This window comes from Venturia canescens, chromosome 2 (assembly GCF_019457755.1).
Source record: "Venturia canescens isolate UGA chromosome 2, ASM1945775v1, whole genome shotgun sequence".
Taxonomy (NCBI): Eukaryota; Metazoa; Arthropoda; class Insecta; order Hymenoptera; family Ichneumonidae; genus Venturia; species Venturia canescens.
The window spans coordinates 15,555,767-15,575,551 of NC_057422.1; the positions used below are offsets into that span (position 1 = coordinate 15,555,767).

General features: G+C 42.4%; 1 protein-coding gene across 5 annotated transcripts in view; it reads right to left on the minus strand.

Moving 5' to 3' along the window:
* Positions 1-402: 402 nt before the first annotated feature.
* The window catches only part of ths (thisbe), a 120,951-nt gene continuing 101,568 nt past the window's right edge, over positions 403-19,785 (minus strand). For 4 of the 5 annotated variants that reach the window (XM_043411566.1, XM_043411564.1, XM_043411563.1 and 1 more), the window contains 4 exons: positions 15,778-15,823; positions 13,183-13,315; positions 6,680-6,786; positions 403-6,471 (listed from right to left, as the gene is read on the minus strand). In XM_043411566.1, coding sequence (XP_043267501.1) covers positions 5,920-6,471; positions 6,680-6,786; positions 13,183-13,315; positions 15,778-15,823 — 838 coding nt within the window. In that variant the 3' untranslated portion in view covers positions 403-5,919. The remainder of the gene's footprint in view (positions 6,472-6,679; positions 6,787-13,182; positions 13,316-15,777; positions 15,824-19,785) is intronic. The other variant, XM_043411562.1, reaches the window with a different exon arrangement.

Genomic DNA, 19,785 nt, shown 5'->3' on the forward strand with positions numbered 1-19,785 from the left:
CAACACTCCTCGCACGTTAAACATGCTCAAGTCGCGATGCACTTGAGTCTGAGCCGCTCTAGAAAATATCGTCGAACCGTTTACTACCGATTTTTTATAGCACCTTCTCGAGTATTTTATTCCGGTCCATAGAATCGATTGGTCTGGAGTCTGGATCCTAAGCATTTGAAGAAAACGTTTTTTTCTATCCGACCATTTTTTTCTGCTTTTCTTTGTGACATTACTTGTGAGGACGGTGACTCGAGACTTGACCATTTCATTGAGACATTTGAAAGTGTATTCTATTTTGCACGACATTATTCGAAGCAGATGTAATAATGCTTGAGACAATGATGCTCCACCAACATATATCCAGTCGCAAAGAGGACTATAATGGGAACGTGAAATAATTGAACTACAAACTTTTTAGCAGTTTATGAGCATGTATTCGACAGTGTTCTTTTCTCTTGTACGGCGGCACACAGTTACATAACTCGTAGTATGAATGTGATTTTTATTTTACGTTGGAATGTTTTGTTGTTACTTATTTTTTTTTTGTATTTTTTTTTTTTGTATTTTATTTTATTTTTTTTCCATTTATTGCTAGCTGCTGCCGGGCGTGCTGTGCTCGCAGGTGTACCTGAGACACTTGATGCAGGGCGGAAGAGTTTTCGTTCAATTTCGAAGGAGTTTACGTGGCGAGTGTGATAATGATGTTCGTAATAATATTTAGGTCCTTTCTGTAAATGATCTCTCTCGTACGTAAGAGAATTGAATCAAGTCGCTTGGCCAGAACTCATACAGCGTTCGGAAATTCGGAGAATAATAATGATTGAGGAAAAAAAACATGAGACAGAAACTCTTTCGTTCAATAAGAAGATAGAAAAATGAAAGTATAAATAACAAAAAGAACGAGAAGATACAACTTCCTATTGATTTGTCACGCTCAACGTTCAAAATCATTTTTTAATTTGCTGCCAAGTTTTACGATCGTAGCACGCCCGTTTACATCAACACATCGATTTAGTGGGTAACGGGAGTATGGCCTCTATGTTACAACGCGAATAGTGTATGTGTGTGTGTGTGTGTGTGTGTGCGTGCGTGTATATGTGTATGTGTGTGTATGTGTGTGTGTGTGTGTATGTAGGTTATCAGACGCCGCGATCGTCGTTGCACCTTTAATTCTCCATCTCATTTAATTTCCTATGTTTCTTCATCTTTTTATTTATATTGATAAAAATACACCGGCGATCGCGACTCCACCATTGTCAATATTATTATTATTATTATTATTAACGTTATTATTATTAGTAGTATTAGTTAATTAATAATATTATTATTATCGTCATTCATCATCATCATAATTATCTTTCATAATAATCATCATTAATATATAATTATCAATCGAGTGTGCCTAACATACGGTATTAAATATCTTACAATACACATCTTTCATATATTTGTTTTATATATAATATTTATAATTTAGATTTTGTTGTTGTTGTTGTTGTTGTTGTTGTTGTTGCTTTATTTATTTAATTATTCATTATGTATACTATCTATCTAAGGTAGTCAGATTCTTCTTTTGTTTCGTTCGCTTGCTCCTGTCGCTGATTTCGTCCATGGCGAGAGAACTTCGAAAGAAAAGAATAGATGTTTATTGTTTTGTAATTTTTTTCTTCTCGGTATAAAAAGGGAAAAAACGAAGGCAAGAGGGTAGCTACCCTCACAGTCGAGTCGCTAGTCGTCATCGTAGTTCGCCGGGCGGCTCGGAGTTGGATTATGCATTACGTTGTAATATATATGTCGTGCTATCAATGTGCTATATCTGGTGTCTGTCTACTCCGTTGCCGAGATTGACTGGTAACTGAATTATGTCTATTATAGACTGGATGAGCGATCGGATGAACGTTAATTGAGTTCCGGAGGGAGCCGCGAAGTCAGCGAATCGATTCAGCAGCGATATTTTTTCTCTCTTTGAAGCTCTCGAGTATTGAATTTTTTCATTCTTAAATTTAATCGTCGCGTTTCACTCGTTGTTAGCGCACTTCGAAAGGCCTAAATAAGGTGACATTCGTTTATTTATTATATTTTTGTATGAATAAATAATCGTCGTTTCCGATCAAACGACTCGACTGTGGGTCTGTTTTGACTTGAGTTCAAATGATGTACCGTGTGACGTCCGCTGCGACCCGAGGGCCGTCTACGAATAATTATACTGATACGAGGGTGAGATTAGGTCGGAAATATTGGGAATTCTGCGCTTTTTTTTCTTTTTTTCATGGAGCAATGCCGCCAATCGCAGCATTTTTTTTTTATTCTTTTATTTGTTTTTTGTTTTTTGTTTTTTTTTTTTCAATTGTCGACGCTTCGTGAGATTATGCTTACACATACAAAAACGAATAGGTTAATTTTTAAACGGGCATTACAATACCATATTACAATACAATACATTACACGTTATATTAGTTGTCTCGTTATTAAATTATAGGTGTCGGATTTTTCACTTGTCAAATATGTTTTTTACTCTCGTATGTTATGTAATTCTTCAGGCGTCGGTGTCTCGTTTTTTTTTTGCTCGTATAAATATGGTCGGCTGCTTTATTCTTTTAGTTTTAAATTCTCGTTGATTTTGGTCGTGTGTCACGCTCATCTCGAGTATACGGATTGATCGTTTCGTGAACGGTGTATCTCAGATTGGAGAAAAGAATCTTTTTCACTCACCTAACCCTCGTTTTGTGTCGTGTTCGTCGAAATTTAGAAAAAAAAAAAAAACATAACCAATGACAACTGAATTTTTTTTTTATTGGAAATTTGATAGAACATTAATGTGAAAAATTATTACAAAATATGGGAACGAGGGAAGGCGAGAATGCAGATTCAGCGTTTATCTTCTGACGTCGAAAGGAGAATGCCAATACTTTTAACTCAGATAATTCGCTAATTTCTCTCGCAATTAGTTCTAAATTTCACGTTTTCTTGCGTTAAGAACTAAAAATCGCACGCGCTCGCAAATCTCCGATGACACGTAACAAAATGCATTTTAAAAATCAATTGCGAATAAGTAACATTTAACTAATGAGGTATTGAGTATTATCAGATTTCGTCGTACGAGCGTTGAAAGAGGTGAGAATATGGGATAATCGAGAGTTCAGGAATACAGATAATAATAACGTGAAGTGACCTTTACCTGACCCGCAGACGTTTTACGATTGCAATATGTGTAATTGATGAAGGGGAGAAGTAGGAGAAGGGCGGAGGGGGGGGGGGGGGGAAGAGTCTTTGGATTAAAAAAAGTGAAATGCATTGAGGGAAGATCCCAATGTTGTATACAGCGGCAGCAGCAGCGGCAGCAGCAGCAGCAGCAGCAGCAGCAGCAACCAGGGCAAAGAGAGCAACATACATTTTTGTTCAAAGTTTTTGTTATTCCTGTTCATTCGTTTCGTTTTATTTTGTTTTTTATTTTTTCGTTTTTTTTTCTCTCTCTAAAATACGCACCGAAGAAAGGAAGGTTCGGTTCGGGTCGGTTTCGTATTAGTACCTAATCGTGATTTCAATAAATAAGCTACCTAGGGAGCGATTATAATTTTCATGTCTTTCGTGGATTTTCTTTCTTTCGGGAAGGGACAGACGCTCCTTGAGCAACGACTCTGCGCGCACGAATGTTGAATAACGACGTGAGGCACTTTGGCTTTGTTTCAACCTCACGAAAATCATTCCTAATGGTTTTCTTTTTTCCTTTCAATTATTATTATTTCTTTTTTTTTTTTTTTTAATTATTATTATCATTAACATTATCATTACCATTATCGTTAATATTATTTATTATTATGATTATTATTATTAATTTTCACCAATATGAGAATCGAAAGTGACCAAAATTCCTGACGTCGTTGATAAGAATCTCTTCGCGGAGTCGTCACCGCGTTATAACTATCGTGTACCTAACCTAGTAATACAGTCTGCAGTAGCGTCCTAAGGATTAAATTTATTAACGGTATGAAGTAGTATATTACACGCACTCGCACGCCTTCATCAACAAGCAAACAAATGAACAAACAAACAAACAAACACATTCTCACAATCGGTCAATCACACACGCGACGACACACACACACACACACTTACATTTGCATTCCCATGTCATCTCTCTCCCTCCCTTCCTCTCTCTAGACGTTAGATCATAGTTTACTCGGGAGGATGCACGAGCATTAACTTTCGCGTATGAATAACTCGCGTGCATTCATACACCTGTATCGCTACGACGAAGTGACTGGCGGCTCGTGTCCCAAAACTGATGGAAACGTTGAAAAACGAAAAAAACAAACACACTAACAATTTATTTCGAATTGTGTTCTCGCTCCGTACATTTTTATACATCGACGGATGTGAAGTTTGTTCATTATGACACTGGATCCAAAAGTGGAATGAAAACTGGGTTAAGATCTCGGAATGGTAAAGAACCTCTCGAAATTTACATCGTAAACGGTCGATTACTTCGGCCTATGACGAACAGCTGTTCGGAGCATTCTATCAAGACTCATCTTTGACTCTGTTACAACGATGATTTCCTGTTTCTCATTGTGAATTAAAAAGAAAAAACACGAGAGTCCAAAATTTCTGAATTACTCATTGAGGAAGTCCTGGATAATGCCCTTCGATACAATTGTAAATGGACTGCTGTGAAACATGTCCCAAAAACTCACGTTGCTGAGACGAATCTACCGTGACGAGTGTTACTTGGAACAAAGATAAATATTTCTTACGATTTGTAAGAAAAAAAGGTTGAATAAATACAAGGAATCAATTGTTAAACGTTCCACAAAAGTCCGTGATTCTCGTGGGGACTGATAAAGCAGGGAATCCCTCTTTTTCTATTTCTTTTTTTTTCATTCTTCGCTCGAACCCAATTACGCAACTGTACAAGTAAAAAAAAAGCTCTTACGCTTGTAACCGGGTCGAAGGGGATACGAAAACGCGCTGACGGAGGGACACAACACGGGACGCTGTCACGCCTTGACCGTCGTTTTATAATCAAGCGTAACAAGTGTCAATGCACGCGTGCACTCATCCATGAACCGTAGACGCACGCAATGACGTCGAAATGTACAACACGACGAGAAGAAAAAAACTCCAAAAAAAGAAAACAAAACAAAACACTCATGCGTTTTACACACTACGGTAGGCGTTGTGTCATTTTTCCCATGGCGCAGGCGAGTTTGCGACGCAGCGAGCGAGGGTTTGACGCTTTACTTCCGAAGTGATTGAAAACGTCGGAAGAATAACGGCAGCGCGATTGCAGCGGCGCTGACAGCAATTGCGACATTTCGACGAAGACGACGACAACGCTGGATCTCGGCGTACAACGACACGTGCGTTCCCGTTCATTGATCCGACGTTGATCCACCGCGCACGCGCAAATACAGCTACGGAGCATTGTGATTGGTCGATAAGCGCAGAACGCGCCATGTGCATCACAAGACACAAGACCTGCAGCACTCCTGCACGGATTTTCCGTGACTCACGCACCTGACAGCTTCGTGTCGGATCAACCGGGAGATCGCTTCGAGGCAACAACCAATGCAGAATTTTAATTGATCTTTCTTTCGCTGGTCACATTTATATACCATATAAATATATAGCGCTTTCAATGACACAATCAAGATAAAGTTCCAGCACGCTGAATCCTCGTTCCTGTGGAGCCTTCGAAGTCTCCGATCGCCCATCATTGTTCGATTTTGTTTTCTTCTCTTCTTCTTTATTATTTAAATAGTACTAGCCGCGAGTAGATCTCGTAGTGTCACAGGTGAGAGGCAGTCTTGATCTTCGAGCCGAGCTGTATTTTATGTATAATGTATACATATATATGTGTTTCTATATATATATATATATATATATATATGCTATATATTATGTATATGCGGGTATACGAACGTTGGCTCAATACTTGCTAGCCTCGAGGAGACGACTCTGGTGATGTCGTCTCCGGGGGCTGGTGACGTCTTCGTGTGGCTGCTTTAGACGATTCGAGTGTCTGTGACGATGCGGCATCGACATTGTCATCGTTTCTCTCGGCACTTCATCCGCTTGGAAAAGAATTTTCTTCGCTTTGTGTTGTTGATTATGCGACGACGTTGAGGCTGGCTGCTGTAGATGCTTTCTCGCATGCTGCAACATTTCTCGTCGCGACGTTGAGCCGCCATGACGAGGACCAGCATTACCCCCGTTCGCGTTGCTGCTTCCTTTTCCACCATTTTTATTTGCACCTGTCCTACCCGAAACCAGGTCGTTGTGGCGTTCCAAACGTTCCTCCATGTTTGGATTGTATTTTAGAAAATTGAAACACTCCGGACGACCTCGCCGGTTTCTTATCGCTTTGCCCAACTTGTTGAAACCGAGCATGTAACTGCTATCGACCGCGCTTCTGTACCTAAAAAATGCCCCGTTGTATGACTCGTAGAACTGGCACATCGCGTCCCTTTGTTTCTTCAGCTGTAATCACAAAATTAAAATATTTTCACGTCACTCCCATGTCATCCTTGTTTTTCTCTGCTCTATTATTCGCTTAGAACGAACAAAGAAATTATTAACAGCAATTCAGATAAATTTGAAGCGACGAGGAGGTGCAGATTCCAAGGTTATTGGTAGTTATTCGAGCCTGAACAGAGAGCAATCGATCACAAATAATTTTAATAATTACCAAAGCGACGGGTTTCCAGCGTTTATTAAAACAGATGTATCGTTGGGTCTTTTCAGCGTAGATGTACAGTTTCCCACTAAAGTCTTCCGACTGTGTGGTTAGCAACTCTGTAACAAAATAAAAATATTCAACGTGTTAGACAATCGTAACGAAGAAAGTGAAGCAAAAGAGCATTTTTTCCGTTTAATAAAGATCGACCTTCCGTAGTATGCGTACTTGATATTAATATTGGTATTTCGGACGTTTCCTGACCTCCAAAGAACATGTTATGAGGAAACATATAAATGCATATGTGCGTTTGATTGTGCACAGGGCGTGAACGGGTGATTCGTGCGTCAAAATACAAGCGCACATGCTCACAACGTACACGTATGCACAGGGAGGGACACACACTCGCACACTCATATGCAAAGTGGCGTTTCTCAGAAGAGAAGCCTTGTCGAGGTTTATGGCAAGAGCGACTTGTACCCACACCGGTGAGAAGCCTCTCCGCGCGCCTCTTATTCTTGGTGAACAAACGCCACTACGACGAGGAGGATGGCGGCATTGCCTCATGTTCAGACAGAGTTGTGTACGGGGAAAGAAAGAGGAACTGCTGGTGAATTGTCACGGACTCGCTGTAGCCATTTGCTTGTGGCTAGTTGGTGCTAATGAAGGAGACACAGACGGTGTGTGCTTTGCCACTTAACAGGCCACAACGGGCTGGCTCGTACGGCAACGTACCCGAGCCACGACCCTGCAAAGTGCACCTCTTCGCAGTGTCAAGCTTACGGCTGTGTTCGTTTTTTCCCTTCATGCGTATACTCGAGCAACTAGTATACCCTTGCCAACACATAAAACAGTTTCCATATCCGAAAAATATTACGAAATTTCAATACGCAATGTACTCTCATTCTCTTGTGTTCTCTGGACAATTCCTCGCCTCACATCCTGGAGAATCTGTCTTTGTTCGTCACGAAGGAATGTCGGACAAAAAAATGGAGGCATTTAGCTACACGAGTGACAAGTATGGAACCCCTTTCTGCACGCACCGATTCAACAACGAAAATGGGCACGAGTTGACTCGTGGAAGAAACAAAAGAAGCGACGAATTCCGAGTAGAGGATTAAGGGACTCCGAGTTAGAGTGTGCGTAGACACATTTCCGGAATTACACGCTCCGTTGATTGTGGCCAGCTCAACGTTCGCTTCTCTCATTCATGGCGGAGTCGATTGATGCCGCGATGAGCCGGTTGCACACCACAAGATGGAAAAATCGACGCGCACGTACGACGCGACGAAAAGACCGAAAGATTTGGTAGAATTTTTCGAGGCGCCTTCCCATGGCGACGAATGAGAAATGGAGCGTGTGTGAGAGAGTTGCTGGAAAGGGAGGCCGGTGTGCAGGGTGGCCCGGCCGCCACCACCGGTACCTCGTTAAATTCAAGTGGTTCTCGTCGGGGGCTCACGCCTGAACGAGGAGAGCAACCACATCGGAATCAAGAATGTCCCCGAACTGCCTCGTAAAGTTTTTTGCTCCTTTGCTGCCGTTGCTTTTCCTGTTCTCAATCTTTTTTCTTCTCTCTATTTTCCTCTCTTTCGTCCTCGTATATTTGTCGCTGTGCCTCAACACTACACGCGAAGTATATCCACGGAGTATAAGTAAACGCGAATATGGCAACGACGACAAACGTCACTGCAGCGCCGTGCACTACAACTTGGAAGCTCCCTCGCTCCGTCAAAGTAACCAAGAAAAAGTACCTTCAATCAAAGAAAATGAACCGAGAAAAAGGAAGAGAGTCAATTCGAAAATGTCCGAGAACATGTGAACCGTATACAATCTACGCGGTGACGATCGAAAGAAAAAGCAAAAAAGCATGACGGCGTATCAGTAAAACTCTTCGAGCTCGGATGTACAATGCAAAAATGCATCCACACCCACATGCACATGCACGCCAAGTATCAACGAATACACACATACATAATATTAATGCTCATAGCTGTCCTGGTCGCGAACGATCCACTTCAATTAATTGCACCGCTTCCATTAATTAATTGAATATATGCCAGCGATGGAACGCCGATTGCATCTCTCACGGTGGCTATCACCGATGCGCTCTCCTCTCGCCTCAAGCTGACCACGGGCGTTTCGAATGTTCTTTACTATACACACCGTGCGCAGTCCTTCCAACTATCAGTGAGATCTCATTCTCTTTTTCTCACTTTTTCTGCCTCCTCTCTTTTCCTTTGCTTCTCTCCGCGTCTCTTTCTCGTACTGAGCATAGTCGAGGCGATAACGCCCTGGTAGAGTCTCGCAAACTCGGACAATTTGTTCTCCCTCCGGGGGCCTCTGTGGCCCGCACCGCTTATCGTGCCTCCGGGGGCTAATCGTCTTCTATCCTTGCACATCTAAGCTCGCTCTCCTGAGAAGAGAGGAGTCGCAATCTCGAGGATCGAGATCAATCGATCGTTGGGTAATTCGAGCGGACGCGCGCGCTCTCTTTTCCAGGTGAAGCATAGTATATCTATAAGAAAGCGGACGATGAGGAGCTGCGAGCAGCTCCAGAGCACGGTGCACAGCTCTCAAGGACGATTTTATCACGGTTATTACAGCGGGAACGTTTCAAACGAGCGCGTAATCTCGTATACGCTCTTACCTCGAGATGCAGATTACTCAACGAGAGAGGGAGAGAGCAGGAGAATACCCGAGCGAGCGGCTTTTCATCCCGCTCAAGATGCTTCTTGAAAAAATTCCTTCGTACTAATTAAAGACCTCTCGAGATGAGATACAACACGGATATCTAATATATCTATAGGGCCTACGGTACCGTAAAACCAAGCTAAGAAAAAACTCCTTTTTATTCGTGGATCACCGGAAGAAACTTTTCTTTTCCTAGAATCGATGATAAACTGAGGGGGAGACTGTTTAGAAGAGTTGAATTTTTAAGTGAAACGGGTGATCGGCATTTGATCACGTCGCTTAGTTTGCCGTGAGATTTGCTCCGTCTTCGAGAGGTAAATGGAGACATAATTGAACCGAGTTGGGGCTCGGGGTCGATGGAAAATTCGAATCAGCCACAGATCGGTATTTGAATGTCGTAACCGTTGCATAGAAATAACGCTCAGACAACCTGGCAGCTCTCCGGTGAAAAACGGGCAAAGAAGAAGCTGCCCGAGTCGCCGGACTTTCACACCGAAGATGAACGATCTAATGTTGACGAAGAGAAGACACTCGAAGTTGACACGAGTTTGAATCACCGTGATTAGTTTGAGCAAGGACAATGAAGCGCGGCGAAAATGAATTTCTATTCGGAGTAAACTTTCGGTCCTCCCTCCTAACGCTGGAATAATAAGTGATCGAAAAAAATATGGATGCGCTGGTATGACCGGGATGATCGGGGTGAAGAGGGCGCACGGGCTCGAACCGCGGGAAAGGGTAGACTGCCTCTGATCGCGGGCCGACACCGCGCTAGATTAGAGGCTGCCAAATGAATTAAAAGCCAATTTTAATCAAAAGCGGGCACCGGCTTTTAGGCACGATTACGCCGGATAATCATGGGTGGGAGGAGCCCGGTAGAGCTACGATGCGGGGGATTATGTACGTACGTTCGTATGACTATATAGATTCTACTATAAAAGTGCGAGAGGCAAGTCCTGAAGAGTGCACGGCCAGGGTTAAAGATTTCAAGAGAAAAGAAAGCGATCGCTAAGAATGGATTCCCCCCCATATATATTAGTCGTACGTGTTCGCGCGCGCGCGGGCCTCCGCGCGCAACCGATTTGCGACGCCAGAACGAAAACAACGAAAACGGCAGGGTTCGCAACTCGCGATTCAATTCAGGCCGCGAAAGAGGATTCACTGAAAATCTCTCTATACGATATTAAGGAGGAATTTCGTCGGTATAATAAACCCTTGAAGCTCTTTGCGTGTGTCCCGAAGCGTGAAAACTTTACGGGACAAATGAGAGAGCAAGGGGGAAGGAGAACCACTGGTAAAAAGCATGCAGAAAGGAAGCGAGCAAGTTCGCGCACACGGCGTCGGCGTCATGAAAGTTATAATACAAAGCAGAAGAGCTGGCAAAAGAGCGGGTGAGTGAGTGAGTGAGTAAGCGAACGATTTAAACGTATGAGGGAATGAACGAGCAAGCGTGTTCGTCTTCGAGAGATAAAAAGCGAAGGAGAAACTGTGCTCGGGCTGCTATAGCGCTGCTCTTGTTATGAACGGGCGAGTATATAGTGACCCTATCATTAACACCTAAACGGACGATTGGTCGATGCACCTTCTTCTTCGTCTTCTTCTTCTTCTTCTTCTTCTTCGACCTTTTCTTATTCCTTCTTCTCTCTCATCGTATTCTTTGTGGCTCTCGGATCCCGCGCGCGCGGTCTTTTCATCTTCTCGCGTGCTCTTTCGCACGAAGATCGTTCACGTATAGCCGCCACCGCCGCCGCAATGTGCCAGAAAGAAAGAGAGACCAAAACGATCGGTGGCCACGCTTGGCTCACCATATCATACGGACTTGCAAAAGAACTCGGACGCGATGATGCATCGAGAAGAAACGTGCTCTTACGCGTATCTGTGAGAGAGCTTCCATACGGATCAAAGGTGCGACAGGTATATGATATGCCTGGTTTGCCAGCATGACGCGATAATCACAGTTCTCCTTGATACTAGAGTAATTAAATTCCAAGCACGCTGTTACCTTCTTGCGGAGTGTAGGCATGTCCATGTGGACGTAACCACGACGATACACAGCGAAGGAACGAGGCTGAAGGTTTTATTGAGTGAGTGGATTTTCAGTCGTCCTAATCGAAAATAATGCTGCTCGGAGAAAGTCGGCCAAAGATGGTAGGAGGGGAATTTTCACCATTCGCTTTTCGTTATCCAACAGCACGGACCGCCTGTATATACAATTCTTCCGGTTTAACTTGGCCAAGGAAGCCCGACGACGAAGGTTGCAATTGTGGCGACGGCCGCCCACTGAGCTCTCAGCTTCGATATTCCCAAGGTAAGGTCAGTGCAGGATTTTTCGTGGTTCGCGTATCCATTACGTTTCACGAAATTCGTGAAATTCCAACATCTTCCCTTTGTTTCGACCCTGACCTTCGCTTCACCGGCCAATGTCACTGCGTGAATACACGCTCGTTGTAAATGTCCGAAAAATTTGTTGGAGAAAAATCGCATCGTGTGTGTAGGATAGAGTTTGTCCAAGCACAGAAATACTTTATGGCTGTACGCTCTCACGATTTTTCAAATCGGAAAGAAACGATCCGGATAACGAGCGATACACATCACACGAAGCTGCAGAAAACGTGGTGGTTACCGGAGAAGAGGATGAATACCGGGGAACGTATATGATGGATCTTTGGAGGCGGCAACGCGAGTGCGGTGCGAAAAAGTGGCTCCTCTGTTTGCTCAAGCGCTTATATATTTTCTCTTCTTTCTTCCCCACCCCCTGTGAGAAGCCTTAGCCCGTTACGTTGCCCATTACTTTGAATCTTCTCTTTTTCGGTATATATTCTTCTCTTTCTCCCTATAATATAAGCGAGAAAACCTCGAATCTCGAGGATATCGGCTTCTCAGAGAAGAGCCGCCGCAGGAGGGCGGACAGCTAGTTCTCGTTCTCGTTCGTCCGTTTCCTTCATACCTAACTTGCGAACCACTCGTTTTGTGCCGTACACCATGTGCCTCTATACAACGTGAGGTGCGTTCGTGCAACAAGCCACGAACAATCAGGCGCCGCTACTATTTTCGTGCGGTGAAATTATTCCGTGCACGCGAGATTGAAACGCTCACTAGATGCGAAATTTGTTACGGTGAACATTCGGGAGTGCATAGTGCATGGCTCTAAACTTCTGTGCATCGATGAGGCGCACAGATTTTGGCGTAATAACTGCGTCGAATGTTCTCAAAATCTCGATAATATATCATCACCCAAAAACGATGCTGTAACTCATCTCGCTATTTCATTTACTTATATTTTTCTACAGTCTTCTATCTCCTCGCTTCAAATAAACCGGATTTAAGAGTCATTCGGACATTGACTTTCATGTCCGAATGCGGGGCTCGCTCTATTTCGCTGATTCTACGGTTTCGTCGAGGATGAGCACAAGAGTTCCGAGCCGTTCGATACTCATCAATATTAGTTTACAGAATGGAAACGGAACCAAAAAACTTTTCGGGAAGATTAAAAAACTCTACGCCAGGCGGCTCCTTTTGCTTGTATCGCCTCTTTCTGTGGTCCTTTTTCCCTCGTTAAAGATACCAGAACGATAAGAGAAAAGAGCCGATTGATCAGTGCTATATAGTTCGCATAAATTGGGGCTTTGGTACTTCACTTTTTACGCGTTCGTGTATAGCGCTCAGAAGCATAAATTTCTATAAATTCAAAACGAAACTTCGAGATCAGTTCTTGGAGGAAGACCATTCTTACGGTTTGACTCGTGAGAACATTTTCTGTACGAGTAAACTCTACGCTCATGAATATATTCTAACTATACGGTCAATAAAAAATAAATGAAACTTACGGTAAGGTGCTATTTGGTCGGCTTTGGTCATGGTTTTGACCGTGCGGCCGATTACGGTAACATTGTTGCTGCTGCAAGTCGAATAGAGACTCACGGAGCGCACCATTGCCGGCATCGCCCCGCACATCACCACCTGCAACAAAACCAGAAAAATTCGTCATCGTCTTAATTCGTAGACGGTTTAAAATGGTCGAAGCAAACTTCCGAATTTCGCTATTATCCAAAGTCGGTTTCTCCCTCGTTCGAACTCGGGTCTGAAGATTCAATCAATTTTCCGCCCCCTCATTTTTTCACTTGCTCTAAAATTTCCAATAATCGAACCAAAGTTCAACGGTCCAAGCCTCCGTCATCAATCTCACGGAATATCCTCGTGCTTCTATGCTATTTTATATTCTACGGTAATAAGAAGTATTCTCGACTTTTACGATCGATTCGTGTGTATATCGCGACGCCGTTGAGCTCTTCTCGGTTCTATTGCAAATTGTTAGAGAGTCGTTCGACAGTCTCGAGATCGATTGTATAAGTATATATATTTTCCCGTTCACTACCCCACTCGTCCTCCCGGGAGATGCGTTCGAAGTTGCGTCTTAGCGAAGAGTAGAAAAAGGCCATTAACACAGCGACGTCAATTTCCGTCTTTTTCTCGTAATAGTCCGCAGCAGCGAGACAAAGCTTTCGTGATATACAGACTCATCGAGTTATCCAGCAGCGTATCCATTTTTAACGACTCGCGTTCGATTTTACGACAATGTATGCGCGCGGCTTGAGAACTCTCTAGGATATAATATTTTACGCTCGAGTCAATTAGATGTCGAAAGCCAGAGGAAGCTTGCACGCGGAGTAAGAAGAAGCGAGAGAAATCTCGTGGCGAGAATTAAGGACTCTAAGTTTTTGGTTTTTTTTTCGTCACTGCGTCGGGCCACGCGACGTAGCATTTTTTTAATATATTTATCTGCTTTACAGACGCCGGCGATGAATTCTACGAGCATTATTGACGTACATATACTTGCATGGATATACGTCGCGAGAGACACGATTAATTAACCACTTCTGCGGACAGTTTCGTCTCGTCGGGTAGAACCCAAGCGTTTTAATTATTCGTTTGACCGCGATCATCGAGTTGTATATGTTACGTCACGTGCGGGGGATTCACTGGTCCATAAATCTCTTAAATATAAGATATCCGAACTACGGCTTTCTTTTTTGGTAATAGGATAATAACGGAGGGTCCCCCATGGCCCTCTCTTTCCGTGAAAAGAGTGATCCTTCTTCACGTAATTACAGATCGATACGGAGTTTATGCGATCAGACTTTTCGATCGATTCGAAGTAAAGAAGACTGTAAATATAAATTTGCCTACAGGGTGTTTGGGATCTCGGAGGCTTGAAATATTGCATCAGTTTTGAATCTTTCTTACTGCTCATCGTGCGAATAGCGCGTCGTCTCAAAATTACAGATGAAAAACAGTTATTCCGAAACTCTCGTCGTAAGATCCAGTTCAATCGAGCATGAAAAAAACTGACCAATATATCAGCCGGTGTCGATCTTTCTAAAGCGTGGGTGTGCGAAAAAGTCCATTCGTTGGGCACGCAGAGAAATTCGACACTGTATCGAACCGTGACTGACTGGGGTTTGGGTGCTTTTTTGGGCGTTTGGAATCGCAGCCTTTCCGACTCCTTGACACTGCCTCTTATTATAGAGGAAAGTGCAATGTTCTGAATTCACTAACTGGGCGTACTGTTTTTAAAGATATTTCAAATTTTCGGCAGAAAAATTTTTTCCATGTTGATCAGTTTCGACGAAATGGTCAAAAGTTGGTCGAGCCATTGGGTAAATATTTCTAAGTTCATTTAAGTTCTCCCAGAATGAGGAAAGTGACTTTGAAATTCATCTTGCCGCGCTAATCATGCATATAAAAATGGAATAGTGCGATGCTGTCGGCGCGATAATCGACGATCTCTCTTAGTCATTCAATTTCACAGGAGAATCCACGGTTTTGTAAAAAAACAAAAGTGCAATGCATCAGCAATAACAGTAAGACGATCCTGACGCGCCGATTTACCAAAGCAGATGTAAAAATATAACACCGTCTATAAAATTCGCCAACTACTCACTCAACGAAAGAAAAACCTTGTCTGATATTCGAGACTCGATATTCGCTGCTGTAAAACGAGTTTTTGGAGTGAAAAAAGAGCAAGCCTCGGATCATTAGTTCCGAGAGTTTATGAGCTTGGGTTTGCAGAATTTATCGCTGCCTTTTTATATATCTCTGTTCTCCTTCTTTCTCTCTCTCTCTCTCTCTCTCTTCCTCGCATAAAGGTACACCGACACACGAAGAGAAAAAACGTGTTACTTTTGCCATTCGAGAGATTTGATCAACTAGGAAAATTTATTAATTCGCGTTTCTGCTCAACAATTTGTATCAGAGTAGAAAAATTGTTGTTATAACTTCGCTTTTGTATTCTCATCCGCTTTTATATTGAAAGATGGACCTGGACAAGCCTACTCATAAACGAGCACTGGGTTTTTTCTATTTTACCCGAAATTATATTGAACTTCTAATTTTTATCTCTCCCATAATTTCAGCTTACTCACCATCAGGAGGCACAAAATCTTCGCTAAGACGGCAAGCTGTGGTAACCTGAAACACAAAAGAAAACATTTCGTTACTACTAAGAAAAAAAAGTAAAAATGATTTTAACAAGCGTGCGAGTAGCTCGCGCCACGCTGAACAGACTCAACATCTATCATAGCAACGTAACAACCGGAGTGCTCAAATTCCAGTTTCTAAAAAACTTATGACACAAACGGTCCAGCAGAATGTACGATTGAAATGTGGCTCAACCAATGCCACACGATATTCGATTGAATTTATCTCCCGCTGCGGTATCTACACCTTCAATGTGAGAAATATAAAACACGAAGTTAGTATAGTCTTCGCTCCCGCGGTGGGCTTCACTACTTCTTTTCTCTTTCTATACGGGGCATTCGTAATAACGAGAAACCTTCATACGCGTGAACGAATACGAGTATAAATAAAAGCATAGGAAGAGTTATAATGATCAAACAAATCTGCGCCACTCCCGAAGCTCTAAACCTCTAACAAAGTCAAGTAGAGCCATGAATTAGTGCGAATAAGATATTAAAATATAGAAAGGAAAAAAAAGGACTTTGAGTAAGACTGAAATGAAGAACTAAAGTGTATGATGAAGTGACGAGCGAAAAAGGCGTTGCGCGATAAAGCTCACCATCGTAATTGGAGAGCATAAATTAGAATGACGAGAAGCGTGTTCGACAATGTGAAAAAAAAGAATAGAAAAAAAATAAATTTGATGGAAACGCGTTAAAATCACGCGATTCGTCGTGAAATATCTGGAAACTCAGGAATATTTCGATCGTTATCAATATTCACTAACTTTCATATACAACTTTATATATCCACATACACGTACACGTGTGTACGGAATTTGAATAATATTTCTTCGATAGAAGCGCCTTAACGAGGCACCGCGAGGCGTCGAAAATCTTGGGTCCTGGCCCCGGGCCACACGCGATCGTGAAAGAGCAGTAATATATAACGGTTCACGAGGCACGTATGCAGCAATCCGCACTCAGAACAGAGTTAATTAAATGTTAACAGATCTTTTGTTGGATACGTCGGAATAAATATTTACTTATGATTATCATTATTTATTCGAGTCCCAAATTAAACTAAATTGAAATAAAGATTAATGAAATTCAACGGGGCTCTCACTAATTCAGTCCGGCTCAATTCAATTGAGCTACTGATTCATCAGTTTTCACAAGTAGCACAGATAAAACCTATTGTCATCGTGGAGCCAGCACCAATTACTGTGGAAATAACATCATTACGAAGCGAGCTTTGAATCGCGCGCTCGGGCTTTATCCCTTGAAAATTTTCGGAGAATTTCTTTCCCAGAGGGAACCGTTTGCATGATTATCAATAATGACACTTCAGTTGTTATTTATCTGGAAGATCGGAGCTCGTGTGATAGAATCAAACGAAAACCGCATCGAAAGACGAGCAGGCAACTTGAGAAAAAATGCAAATAGTAATTGAAAGTATTGGATGTCCTGGGTGTAGTTGACTTTTTTCTCGGATTTTCAGCGCATTATAATAAACTAAATCTGTTCTCAGTGGGATAAGTGATACTGCAAGGTACGGGATGTATAAACGTGTGATTCGCGAGGACTTTCCGAGGATATCTGGTATCTCTGGCAATCGTCTCGCGCCACCGGCGCATCGACAGCGGCAAACCTGCCCCTGGCGCGTGCCAGAACTCAGTAAGGCTCAACAGAAGTGAGAATACGCGAGGAAAAGAGAGAGAAGGAGCGTAGAAACGAAAGAGAAATGGGAGAGAACGAGGATGATGAGAAGCGGGAATATAATGGACAAAGTCAAAGGCTTCGAGGCTCTCTGGACTCCTGAAAGCTTTTACGCACATGCAAACCGAAATGTGTATAGTCCCCGAGTTCTATGTTGCACGTAGAAAAGCATGCGGTGTATGTATGTGCAGTACGAACGGCGATAAAAAAATAATGGGTGATAAATCAGAGGAATAAACAGTAAAGAAACGCAAGAACTTCACCAATGCCGTTTCGAATTGTTGAATTTCTTCCTGGGGTGGTAAAAACCTTCAAGAGTACTAGGAACCTTTTTACATCTTGGGAAAAAAGTGTTGAATAGATTTGTCAATGGTTTGAAAAATTTTATGCCAAGGTTATGAAAAATACTGGCCAGTATTTCACATTTTTTTTATTACGTTCCATGACATTTGTCACACTATGTTTTCAGCAGTTTCACGAATTTCTATAATTCATTTCTGTTGATATGCGAGTGGATCAAATGGAATGAATGGGATCATTTCCATCATCGTTTTTTTCTTTTTACAAATTATTGCACTACTTTCAGACTACTTTTTCTTAATCGTCGATGCGGAGGATTTCGGTAAATTAACGATGTCCAAAAATTGTCCATTCTGGCCAAATAATATGGATCTTTTTTTTTTTTTAATAACATTGAGCTAAATAAGAATGCTTGATAAGAACCCATGGAAAGTTTCCGATCCTTAAAAAGCGATACACGAAAAGTGCAGTCCCTATAACGAGTAAAGTAATCAATGAATTAGAAAGAGGCAAATCGATACAGGGAATCGAGGGCATAGATCTGATCCATGCGGTGAGCGATTCGCGCCCCGTTGCACTCTCGCCTTCGTAGAAGAGCGAGAGTCGCGTTGTGGATTGCGCAAGCGAAATGCAGCTCGTGTTACAAACGAAAGGCAGAAAACACACAGGTGGGCTCTCGATCTCGCAATAGTGTCATTATATCATAAGAATATAAAACTCTAAGAATACAGCACGCATGCTTGTTTAGTTATGATTAAAACCGCATCAATGGGTCCTCAGACGAGAAATCCCTCGTCGTAAATCAGATAACCGTTGGTGATTCACCGATTTATTAATTTTCACTCGGGTTGTTCGCTCATCGGATTGTACTCGATTCTAAACCACAGAGTACTCATTCATACATACGTACATTTGGTTTTATATATTGTTTTTTATTTTTCTTCCATTGCCTGGAGCAGTGTCTCGGAAGATCCATCGAGATTGACACGAAGTGATGCAATTGACGCGGCGACCGCAGCAAGAGTTTTCAGTTTTCGGTCGAGCGTGACGAAAGTGCGTGCAAATTAGCGCTATATGACGTCAATAAATTTTGATTTGACGTCTTAAATCTACAGAAGTGAAGAATTTTATTTACTGCTTTCGAGAGGATGATGAATCGATGCATTAACGATATTCAATGTCTCTCCGGGCCCGTCGATGATGCACCGAAAAAGCAATTCCTTCAAACTTGTTTACGTGAGAACACTTTTATTGCAGACGTATATTACTCGTCTAAAGATTCTTGTATGTGTGTACGCGTCCATGTTTCATGGACATACCGGGAATGCTACGAAACTTGTCTCCCGCGTGTATTCAATTCAAAAGCCACGCCTTTCACTGCACTTTGCTTTGTGGGGAGAGTTCGGGAACGCGTATAACCGCGAATGGCGACGAGACTTTCCGTGCGCATTTTGCGAGACCACCGTCAAATGTGAAAGTTCCCTCACTCTGATGCGATATAGAGGTAGGTATGAAGGCGTCGATGTGGCAAAATGGCTACAAAGGTTCCACCTTTCGTTAAATCGATCAAGACTGACCGAGTATATCGTCATGATATTTTTAAAAACTAAAAAGCTCCTTTTTATTTCGCGACTACGATTAATACTCCACAAACTCTCACTACGATTCCTCATTGAATAATAAAAAGTATTTCCTCCATTTTTTCTCCAACGAAACCCCAAAAACTTCCCCCCCCCCCCGTTGACAAGCTTCTGTTGACAATTCGTACGGTGCTTTCGTCCGAAAGATGAAAGAAAAAATTTCAAAATGGTTTATAATGATTAATTTCCAAAAACTACTGTCAGTTTTGTCATACCATCGGATAAAAGAGGTCAGCAAAACCGACATGAAAGTGAGCCCGACAAACAAGATTCCAATTTACACGTGCACTCTCTACAAAGCAGAACCTTGCATATA